The sequence below is a fragment of the Amphiprion ocellaris genome, chromosome 11, assembly GCF_022539595.1.
Source record: "Amphiprion ocellaris isolate individual 3 ecotype Okinawa chromosome 11, ASM2253959v1, whole genome shotgun sequence".
NCBI lineage: Eukaryota > Metazoa > Chordata > Actinopteri > Pomacentridae > Amphiprion > Amphiprion ocellaris.
The window spans coordinates 4994970-5007406 of record NC_072776.1 but is presented as its reverse complement, the minus strand read 5'-3'; the positions used below and the strand labels follow the sequence as shown (position 1 = coordinate 5007406).

At 38.4% G+C, this 12437-nt stretch overlaps 1 protein-coding gene across 1 annotated transcript; it reads left to right on the top strand.

Moving 5' to 3' along the window:
• The first annotated feature begins 5637 nt into the window (after window positions 1-5637).
• On the top strand, window positions 5638-12258 carry LOC118470927 (putative nuclease HARBI1). Its single transcript, XM_055015527.1, has 6 exons — window positions 5638-5795; window positions 8049-8136; window positions 9499-10818; window positions 10921-11033; window positions 11118-11229; window positions 11313-12258. The coding sequence occupies exons 3-6, from the start codon at window positions 10383-10385 to the stop codon at window positions 11687-11689; spliced, it is 1038 nt and encodes a 345-aa protein (XP_054871502.1). The 5' UTR covers window positions 5638-5795; window positions 8049-8136; window positions 9499-10382; the 3' UTR covers window positions 11690-12258.
• The last annotated feature ends 179 nt before the right edge of the window (window positions 12259-12437 follow it).

Sequence of the window (12437 nt, the reverse complement as noted above, 5' to 3'; positions counted from 1 at the left end):
CAATAATCTAAAAGTTTCCCTTAAAAGTTTTATTTTCAAAAAATCCCCCAAATTTGGCAAGAAAATTCATCTAAATATTTTCAAATAATGAGTGAAAATCTTCCAGAAAAATCCTAAAAATATCTAAAGTGATTACATATAAATCAGTAAAACTTCTAATATTTTCTTTAAGAGCATTCACATAAACATCAGGGCTGCACAGTGGTGTAGTGGTTAGCACTTTCGCCTTGCAGTGAGAAGATCCCTGGTTCGCGTCCCGGCTTTCCCGGGATCTTTCTGCATGGAGTTTGCATGTTCTCCCTGTGCATGCGTGGGTTTTCTCCGGGTACTCCGGCTTCCTCCCACAGTCCAAAAATATGCTGAGGTTAATTGATTATTCTAAATTGCCCGTAGGTGTGAATGTGAGAGTGATTGTTCGTCTCTGTATGTAGCCCTGTGACAGACTGGTGACCTGTCTAGGGTGTCCCCTGCCTTCACCTGAGTCAGCTGGGATAGGCTCCAGCACCCCCCGCGACCCTAGTGAGGATTAAGCGGTGTATAGATAATGGATGGATGGATGGACATAAAAATCAATCAAAATCCAGTGAATTTTGCTGGATTTTGGTTGATTTTTTTTGTTAATGTTCTTAAGAAACTTTTTTAACATTTCTTTTTTTCCACCAAAAAATGTTCAAAGATTTCCCAAAAATGTTGAAAATGTGGACATCAGAAGTTTCACTGTGAAAATATATATATTTTTCCACATTTTCAAACTTTAAAACGGGTCAATTTTGACCCACAGGACGACACGAGGGTTAATCCTGCACCTGGAAGGTCAATATTCTCCTTAGTGGTGGGCCACACAAAGCATAAACAAATTCAGTGTCACACAATGAAAATAAAAGAAACAAGTCTGGGTTAACACTGAACTGAAATTCGAGGCCTGGTTCTAATATTTTACCGGGAGTTTGTTTAAAAAAGTAGTTCTTTTATTGATTGGATAAATCAATAAATCAGTCGGTAATCTTTTAAACACCATCTGGCTCCCTACCATATTGAAGAGGACATATAGTCCTCTTTTAGACTATGACGGTTAATTTTAAATGAATTTTCTGTTCTCAACATGGTCTGAAAAAGTTCTGCAAAGTTCTGCTGATGTCTTCAGTGGGAGGTCTTCTTTTAGTTCTTAGAATGTTCTTCTTAACGGTAGGGGAACTGAAGATGTGCTGGAAATGTTCGAACATTGTTAGACTGAGGATGTTCTTCATTTGTTGTCATGGAATGTTGTGGAAATGTTTTCTAGATTCTGTAATGTGTTCTCTCAACAACATCCCTCAAAATACCCTCAGAACATTGTAGTCAGAATGTTTCACTTTTTTAAACGTTATCAAAGCTTCTGTCATCTGAGACCTTGCAAAACATCTGAAAAACAAGAGAACATTCTTTGTAAGAACGTTTAACAGAAGAACTTTCTGCAGTGAGCTCCTGAACAACATCCTCAGAACGCTGCAGCCAGAATGTTCCACATGTGTTAATATATAGTTGTACAGGAACGTCTGGTAAAGAATGTTTTCAAAACATCTTGAAAGTGTTCTTTGAATGTTGCACTGAGAGCATCCTTGTGAAAATGTGTTCCAAAAGAATGTTCTATAATGTGTTCCCTCGACATAAAGGTTAAATGTTCTATCTTTGATATATCACATTACAAGGATGCTCTAGAAATGCTCTGTATAAAAACATTTTGTCAGCACAGGCTTTAAAAACATCCAGATGTTGGTTTGAGAATGTTCTTCCTTTGTTATCCTGGAACACTGTAAGGATGCTTTACAGAAGAACTTTCTCTAATGCGTTCCTCAACTTCATCTTCACTGAATATTCCACCTTTGGTAGTTTATCACTTTACAAAAACGCCTCAAAAAATTCCTCTGAGGGCTTGAAAACATCTGGAGAACGTTTTCTGAATGTTGGTTTGAAAACATTCCTCCTGTATGCCTGAGAACAGCCTCTAAATGTAGACATTAAAAGATTTCAACTTCACAGGAACACTACTAGAAATTAAAGTATTTTTACAACGTTTTTTACATTTTCTCATAATAAAAATGATTATTATTTGTAGGTAATGTAATCTGGTGTTGAGGGAGCATTACCTGCATGATGGGAAACTTTATTTTGGTAAATTGAGGTCATAAATGTAGAATCTGAGAGAAGTTTTGTTTTCTTCATGGAGTTTTACTATTAAAACTGCCAAACTATATGTGGGGTAAAATACTTCAGGAACCGTGAGCTTCATCCACATCATGTTGTTGTGTAGGCATGTGTGTGTGTTTAGTGTGTGTCCTTACCAGGCTGGTCCGCTGCTCGCTCTGACAGTTTGATGCAGGGCACCAGGGTTACATCTGAGGGAGTGTTTTTAGCGGTCACCAGTCTACAGAGGGGACGCTAGCTGGCACCATCTGGTCCTGAGACCCAACGTTTATCTGGCACAGTCTTGGCCAATGTCCATACCTGCTTGTTCTGCGCACACACACACACACACACACACACACACACACACACACACACACACACACACACTTTGTGGGGGTCAAGCTCCCCTAAACGGCAGGCTGAGAGCAGATGTCCGTCAACCCTCCCAGTCCAGTTAATTAAGCAGCATCACAAACAGCAAGGAGATAACTCAGATATGCACACACACACGCACACACGCACACACACTCACACATTCACACTGTACATACCCACAACCGCACAACCCAACGGCTGTTTGTCCTTCCTGCAGAGGAGTAAACAGGAAGTGCAGATAGTTGTGTATTTGTGTGTATCTTATTGCAGAAAACATCAGATATGCATCAGACTGAAGGTTATGAAGGTTGCTGATGACTGTTGGAGCAGATCTGAGGCTTCAGAGCAGAATCTGACTACTTTTAGGAACTGCAATGCTGAGTATCTTTATAATATTGTTGTATTATTGTTTACGCAGAATAATTAGAGGCAGTTTTCCACTAAACCAGTGGTCAGGGGATGAATCTAAAACTGAGACTAACTCTGTTTTTACTCCAGGATTCATACTTTGACCAAACAGGATGGTTCAGTCAATATATGGAACTGTCAGAGGTAATCTATGATAAATATCACAACACAAGCATCCTGAGGTGGACCAAACATGATTCCGTAAAGAATCAGATTGTCCTCAGCTTTGCTCCTAACTGGGCTTGTTAATGAATAATTGATGAATTGCCATTAATGATTTACTGATTGAAAATACATTGGCCGCTACTGCAGAAAATGAGGACATCTATGGCAGAACAGATATTAATCCTCCTGTTGTCCTCATTTACGGGCACCAAAAAATATTGTTTCCTTGTCTGAAAAAAATCCAAAAATTCAGCAAAAAAATTCCTCAAATTTCTGAAAATTTGCAAAACCTTCAGGAAGGAAATTCCAATAATTCCTTAAGTTTCCCTTAAAAGTTTCATTTTAAAAAAAATACTCAAAAATTTTCAAGAAAATTCTTGTAAATATTTTCGAAAAATGAGTAAAAATCTTCAAAAGAATCCTAAAAATATCTAAAGTGATTACATATATATCAGTAAAACTTCTAATATTTTCATTAAGAACATTCACAAAAAACCTACCAAAATCCAGCGAAATTCGCTGGATTTTGGTTGATTTTTTTCTGAATGTTCTTTAGAAACATTATTAACATTTCTTTTTTTTCCACCAAAAAATGTTCAAAGATTTCTCCAAAAATGTTGAAAATGTGGACATCAGAAATTTCACTGTGATAATGTATTTTTTTTCTCCACATTTTCAAACTTTAAAACAGATCAATTTTGACCTGCAGGACGACACAAGGGTTAAGCATCAGCTGTAGTACTAGGTTCGGCCATCAGGTGGATCCTCTTGCTGTTTAACACAGTAGTGACCTGAGCAGGTGGGCACTTTAGCTTGTTTTATGGTTGCCGCCTCCATGAGGTCCATGCAGCTCTGTGCTCATGAATTACGTCATTTTAGCAGCCACGCCCCCTCACACGGTCCCTCTCAAGTGGAAAATTTCCGTCTCGTGCGCCTTCAAATTTTTCCATCTACACCAGGCGGAAAACTGGCAGAAGAACAGGAGCTCCTAGCAGCAGAAGTTTAGAAATACAGACATTTATAGGATCCATCACACCGAGATCACCGTGGTAACCGGGTTATGGACAATTAATGCCGTCAAATTAAAACTAACTGCTGAAATGCAACTATTGGGTAAAATGCCATGCTGTAAGTGGTGTAAGCAATGGAATGGCAAACTCCTACTCTAATTTAGTACTGTGGTAGACGTGTGTTTGCGATACACTGCCCCCTGCAGGTTGGAAGCAGACGCTCAATAATCTTTGATTTGCATGACAGTTTTGTAGAATAATACATAATATTTATGAAGATATCTGAAATTTTAGCTTCATACATGAAATACTTTCAGAGTTAAACACAGTTTTTTATAGCTTGTTGACTCACTTTCAGCATGTTATTTTTGAACAACAACTATAACTTTATTTCTATAGCAGCCTTAAGAACAGCGTTCACAAAGAGTTTTGACACTAAAAACATGCAACACAATCAAACAAGCTATAGGAGACAAGTCAGAGTAGTCAATTAAAATAAATAGTAAAAATGACAAAAAATTAATAATTAGCTAGACTAGATTGCAACTCAAACAAGTTAACTAGGCAATTTGAAAATGATAGAACAAGATTGAGGGTTAAAATCTAAAGTAAAAAATTGAGACTTAAAAAAATAGAGAGATGACATCACACCAAAGAACCAGGCAGCTAAAAGTAAAATAAAACCTGAGAGAACATCTAAAATAAACAGGAAATAATACAGAATAAAACATTAAAACTAAATAAAGCTAAAAGTAAAACTCACACAAAAAGCAAGTCTATAAAAGTGGCTTTTCAGAAGTGATTTTTAACAGAAGTTACGGACTCTGCAGGTCTGATCTCCTCAGGCAGGTCGTTCCAAAGTGGAGGTCCTGACTCAACTTTGGACCAACCAGAAGGATCTACCTGAATATCTAAGGCTGCCAGCAGGATCATAATATCTCAGGGTCTATAGTTTGAGTAATCTCTGATATGATTTAGGCAACTTGTCCACCATTATAGATTCTAAATCAGTGGAACAATAGGAAGTGACTGAAAATTTCACACGTTCGTCTTTCGTGTTGCCGTTCAAACGTTGCTTCAAATTTTAAAGTGTGAAAAATGGGCTAAATATGGGTCGATTGGAATTTTTTGTTTTTAAATTAACTTGGAAGGTACTGATCCCATTTTAAGTATCCATAGTTTATGATAATAAGAAAAAAGATTTCAAACAAATTAAAGATGGTTGAGCAAAATTTCTCATATGAGTTGAAGTTGAATATCCTATTCTGATGTGTCGGTTTGTAGTTTTGTTTGATCCATCACAGTGTTTTTCTACGTCTCCTGGTTGTTTCGTTTCTGTGTAGGTTTCACATTCCTTTCCGGTTATTTCCTGTTTTATTTTGAAATCGCTTTCCCTTGTGTGTCATTTGTGCTTTTTACTTCTGCTCTGTGACGGTTTCCATCACTGTTTGATTGCACTGATCTGTTTAACACCTGTCTGTGAATCACCTGAGTCTAGTCTCTTCATTAGTTGTAGAAATAGTCTTGTCTTTGTCTTTTGGCAGTTTGGCCTGTCTGACACTTGGTTTATTCCTGTTTAAGCTTTTGCACTCTTTTTTCTTGGATTAGTTTTTATTTGAACTTTGCATTTTCCCTGGATTCTCCAGCTGTCTCGTTTGCTCGCCACCTTTTGTAAGTAATTTTAGTTTGATTAAAATTTCTTTTAGCAACAACATACCTGCTGTTAGTATCTGCACCTGGCACCAATTTAAATACTTTCCATCTTGAATTTTGTTTTAAATCAATTAACATAGAAATTTCAGAGAGCTACTATGTTGGTGTAATTTCCAACATTATGTCAACGAACACTATATCATTGTTGGATGACGCATGTAGAATACATATTTAATTTGTCTTTTAAAATAGTTTTATAACTGCCAATTAATTTCTAACGGCGAGACCTGCAACACAACTTTTAACTGTATTTTTGTCTTTCACCTTTATTTGGTCACTGATATTCAAATTCATGATATAAAAATAACATCAAATCAACAGGGATATTTAGCTGACAGTAGCAAAGAATCCAAGCTAGCTAGCTAATGCTACAACAGGCTAATATAGCGTAATATTTAAGCTTAGCATAAAGTCTGCTAGTTTGTTTGAAAGTGCTACATCAAGCTAATATAGCATAACAATAGTTTAAGCTACAGTAAGCTAGTTTGTTAGCTAGCGCTACATCAAGCTAATATAGCTTAATATTACTAGCTGTAGTATAAAGTCAGTTAGTTTGTTAGCTTGTGCTACATCAAGCTAATAAAGCATAACATTAGTAGCTTAACCTAAAATCAGCTGCCAGTCATTTAGCCTTTTCAGACCGATAATAAGACGTTTTTACTGCTTGTTAGCTATAATGCTACTGTATTAGATGACAGTGCAGAGAATTTATCAGACACCTAACATTAGCCAGGTTCAAGTTTTGTAAATTATTGACATCCACGAGTGCATTTTCTTCAGAAGCCCTACTTTATATTATCACATACAAAAGGACAAGTTTTTGTTATTTTTCATTCATATTAATGGATAATGTTCCACACGACTGTTAACAGTACAAAAAGTTGGTATATTGTATATTCTAATAAAAAAAGATAAACATATTTTGTACTGTCAGAATAGTACATCAACATACCTCAAAATTATTCATTCCGATTTCCTCAGATCAGTAAAATGACATTTTTCAAGATTAGTGAGGTCACTATCATCCTAAATAAATCACCTGAAATGAAAACTGACTACATCTTCCCCTGGTTTACTTTACCTGTTTAACTAGAATCTACCCCATAATGATCCATTACAGGTCAGCTGTGACACCTGCACCGCTCATCCATGACTAGACTTGATACTTTAATCCAATCCAGACTAGAAAATGAAACTACCAGTCTTATCTTTTCCCTGTCAGTGTCCCTCTCATTTAGACACATTACCCACATTGGATGTGTGTGTGTGTTGTTGGACTGGCAGCCTCTGTAGTTGGTCGTGGCATCATATCAGGGATGCTGAAGGGGCCTCAGTGTTTCTGCCTCTATTGTCACTGCAGCAGGCTGTGGGGTGAAGTAAGGGATTGTGTGATCCAATGAAGCGTGCTGTTATCAGAGACTTTAGCCCCAGTCATGAAGCTGACATCATTCCATTGTCTCATTTTAGAGCCGCACCATTAAACCAGGTCAGTCAGGACGGGACGGAGAATCCCAAAGTTCACTGCAGATAGAAATGTTTGCTAGGCTTTGAAAAGTGATTTCTGAGTAGCGTATGTGTCTGAAGAAAAGATGTGGCTTCATATGTGATCAGAAGAGTTTGGTTGACATCATGATAGACTCAGGACTTCCACTTAAGTCAGACCTAACCCTTGAAAATAAGGACTTGAGAGGCTGTGGATTGACTGGCCTGGAACTCTAAAAGACAAAAAAAAGTCATGTCAAGTTCTGACATGGTAAAATCCCAATATATTTAGCTCTGTTCACCAAACGTATGCAAAAATGTTTAAATAATGTGTTGTTTTATTGTCACCACTTAAAAAAAAAACCCTGAATGTGAAGTTCAACAGAGCTCAATAAATCCTGGCAGGTTTTGTGTTTTGGATTCAAACATGTTTGAAAAGATGGACTCCCTGACAGATACTTAAGATTTTAAGAAGCTTAATTATTTGCATTTTGCAGGAACATGTTGCTGAATATTTTAGCAGCTTGGGATTTATCCATCAGAGAGAAAACAACAGGTTTCTGTGTTGCGTTGCTCCTAGCTGCAGTGAGTCTGTGGGAGTTCACATGAAGATTTGACTTTCTCCATATTTCAGTCCAACATCAAAGCTCCCTGTGGTTAAACTCGAATCTGGTTCTCAGCGTAGGAACAGGATGATATCACACCTGCACTGTGCTGATCTCTTTACAGGAAACAAAGCAGAGTTGCAGAAAGAGGAAAGTTTACCATCTTCACGTGTAACTGAAGTGGAACTCTAGTGCCCTCTACTGGTGAAAAGGTAGGACATGTCCGTCTATTGGCTCTGGAGGTGTAGAATGTGTCAGAGTTTGCATGTAGTTCTTCAAACAGAAACTGATTCGATATAACGTGTTTAATATATAAATGGAAAATTGTATGTTATCTGGTACTTTTACTATTACTTTTTAGAGACAGTACACTTCCCTGCTGCATCTTTTAGCTGGTAAACACCAGACTAAACTGTATATGTTCAGTAAAGGTTAGATCAGTCTATCGACAATTTTTAGTTGAATGTATGTAGATATACATCAAATCTGTCCAGTACTTAAATATAAAATAAATATAGGGACTCCTATGAGCCCTAATGTGACAGATCAATTGTTTTTTTAAGACCCATTCTGGGAAAAATCTGTTGTTGTTGTTTTTTTTTTTTTTTTTTTTTTTAACCTTGTTCATGTGCCCCTATACAGTTTTTATATGCTAGAAGACATGATAAAATCAGCAGTCAGTGCCATGGCTGAGCATTTCCACCCTGAAACTACAGCGTACCGATGTCCATTGCAAAAACCCAGATTCAGACTTCCAGGGTTTTATGCATAACAAACCTAAAGAATCTCTCATGTCAACTAGCAAGATGACATCTGTATCCGTGTTTTTCTTAAGAATCGATTTCAAGTTTAAAACTGTATGACTGAAGTTCTACAGTACTGCAGAGTAATTTTGCAGTGTTCAAGCAGAGTCGTAGGTGAGCTGGTGTGCTTGAGAAGGGAGAAGGACGGTGTGGACTTTACTGATGCATTCTAAAGCCCCTTTTCACTTCTTCCTGTTAATCTGACAGCATAGGAACATGGTGGCTTCATGTCTGAAGGAGCACTCCGGTCATATTTTTTGTAAAAGTTGCAACAACAGTCTCACTAGGTTGGACCCAGTAAGAGTTCCATGTCATTTTCATACTGTCCCAAGTCTTGACTGCATGGAGTTGAATTACTGAAGAGGCACACACAAGAGATCACAGTGGCAGTACTTTGAGTTGTATGAAACAATGTTGAGAAGGCTTTTTTCACATTTCAGTTCTGATACTGGTCCAAAAACATGTGCACTGGAGCTTTGGCTATCATTGTGGTATGTCTGAGTGAAGAAATGACGAACAAGAACATAAAGTGGCCTTAGCCTGAATGACAAAATTGTTGCTTTAAAGGTTGTATAAATTACTCAGTTACATACATATTTCATGTTAAGAACATACTTACTGTAAATTACTCAAATACAGGTTTGTTAATCAGTTCATCATTTTTTGCAAGCCTTTGTTTTGATAATGTTAAAATAACCGTTGTGTTAATGCTTTTATTATGAAGGCGTATTTATTTTAATGTTACGCGCTTTTATTTTGGCACCATTCCAGCGGCACAGGAAGTGCTTCTCTAAGAAGAGGTCGCTTGACATGAGGGGGGGACACTGCCGAAAAGTCACGTAAGGACGGAAGAAAAACATTTCCACGCGGTTGTTGTTCGACGCGAAGCTTGTGTAAAGGATTCTAAGCACCCAGCTGGAATGGGAACAGCCCTTACCGTGTTTTATTTTGAAGTAAGACTGACGGACAAAAAAGTTGCATTTTATGTTCAAAGTAACGTTGATGGCTGTATGTAAATAAACGCTTTAAGAAGCATGAGGGGTCCGTTTCACAAAGCAGGCTTAGTGAAAACTCTGAGTCTGTTAACCCTGAAATGAGGGAAACTCGGACTTTTCTGTTTCAAAAAAGGAGGTAACTCAAACCAGACAAAGAGGGGTAACTCTAGCCTGTTTCAAAGAAAGCGGTAACTGAAGCTCTCGGTCAGTTACCATAGTAACGGGACTCTATAAACCTGACCTGGTCGGGACCAGGTTTATCTCAACTCCCTTTTCGATAGAACTGGTTCCAGTTCAATTTCAGAGCCAGTGCCAGACTTGGCACCGGCTTTTTTTGTTTCCATCAACGTTGCGGAAGGCTACGCATGCAGTGACGTACTGACGTTTTACGGTGACGCAATGACGCGGCTCCAACTTGCCTCCTTGCCAATGGAAAAACAAACCGGTTTTTAGGAGGTACGAGATTTGAACCAAAAAAGCACCGACACTTAACTAGAACCAAACTAGCAGCTGGTTCTCTTTGGTCGAATAGAAGTCTCAGTAAACCTTGAGTTTCTCTCTGTCTCCGCCCTCTTTCAGCCACCCGCTATTTGATTTCCTCATTCGCTCATTCAGCCATCAGGCTAGTTTTGGCGAAGCCTAGTTCTGCCGTCTGTCAAAATGTCATGTCCTTTCATTAACGATCCAGTGGATGAAGGAGCAGCGTTACTGCGCAGAGAATTAAATATTCGTCGTGAGATTATCAGACCGCGCATAGATGTTCTCGCATTCCCAGACAGTTATCTTTTAGAGCGGTACCGTTTCACATCACAGTCCATAATCTACATACACAACCTAATCCGTCCTTACATTTGCAACATGACCAACCGCAGTCATGCTCTCACATCCCATCAGATATTGTGTGTTGCGCTGCGGTTCTTTGCAAATGGAAGTTTTTTATATAATGTCGGAGATGCAGAGCGCTTCAGTAAGGCAACTGTATGCAGAGCTGTCAGAAAAGTGTGTCTGGCCCTGAAACGACTTTTACCCATCTTTGTGGTTTTCCCTGGACATAAACCTGTCAGAGCCATCAAGGAGAAGTTCTACAGGATTGCAGGTGAATGATGTAGAGATCTGTTAAATTAATTTTAAATCATATTCTGTTAATGACATCATGCTGCAACCTCAGACTGGGATTAGTCATTTTAATTTCTTTTAGGATTTCCCGATGTGATTGGCTGCATAGACGGCACACACATCCCCATCACAGCTCCCTCACATAATGAAGCTGATTATGTGAACAGGAAGTCCATTCACAGCATAAATGTGCAGGTAGGCTACAGGTAGATGACTACAGTTTCAAAGTGTTAAAGACTGCATCATAATTCAACATCTGTCATTCTCTGCACTGTCAAGATCATATGTGATGCTGCATACATCATTTCCAATGTGGAGGCCAAGTGGCCTGGGTCTGTTCATGACTCAAGGATTTATCATGAGTCTAACCTGAGCAACAGACTGCAACGTGGTAGGCAGCCTAAAGATTTTAACAATATAATTCACTTGTCTCCCTCCTTAAATTTACTCTAATGTATCCACTATACATTACAGGAGAGTTTGATGGCCTTCTGCTGGGTGACAGGGGTTACCCATGCCAACCCAGGCTGATCACCCCATACCCTGACCCTGAACCAGGCCCCCAACAGAACTTCAACGAGGCTCATTGCAGGACAAGAGCCCGGGTGGAGATGACCATAGGCCTGCTGAAAGCCCGTTTCCAGTGTCTACGTCACCTCAGGGTGACTCCTGAGAGGGCCTGTGATATTATTGTGGCATGTGTTGTTCTTCATAATATTGCCACTATTAGAGGAGAGCAACACCCTGCCGTACAAACTGAAGACCCAGATGATGACCTCATCCACCTGCCAGCTATCCAGGACGGCAGAGCAGTCAGAGACACCATATGTAATAATCACTTTAGAGTTTAAGTCACCATCATCACCACCACAGCAGTGAAATAAACACATGACATACATTTCATTTGGTCTTCTTTATTTCCTACAGATAAAAGAGCTAGTTTAGTTCATATGCCAATAGTTCACATAATTCACCTGTGACCTGCATCCACCTCTAACTTGTGCTCCAGTATTTCAATTTCCAGATCTGCCCTCCTAATCTGGCGGTCCAAGTATTGCATTTCTTTATCCGTTTTCTGGATTTTCTTCAGCAAGTGCATTTTGTAAATCTGTTTTACTGATAACTGGGAATACATAGAGGACATTAAATTATACAGTTGCACATGAATTCCATGGACTGAACCTCTGGTGTTTACTGAACATCCACCTCACTGTGTCAATCTGTGCAGTGGAAGTTGAGGAAGCATCCTGCTGCTGTCCAGCCATGCTCTGTTAAAAAGGATGAGAATGTGCAATACTTCAGTGTAGGTTAAATGTCACACTCTATATTCCACCAGAATGTTACTACCATTTGGCTAAATCTTTGAAGTATTGCCTACTTATAGTTACAAGGTGTGCTTTGGTGTGAAGGGGCTCCACCAGGCAGATGGCACCATCAGAATCTGTTGGGCCAAAAGAAAAAAAGACACAAAGAGAAATATTTGTATGAATATGCTTTAAAAAAAAAAAAAAAAAAATATATTTATTTATTTATTTATATATATATATATATATATATATATATATATATATATATATATATATATATATATATATATAT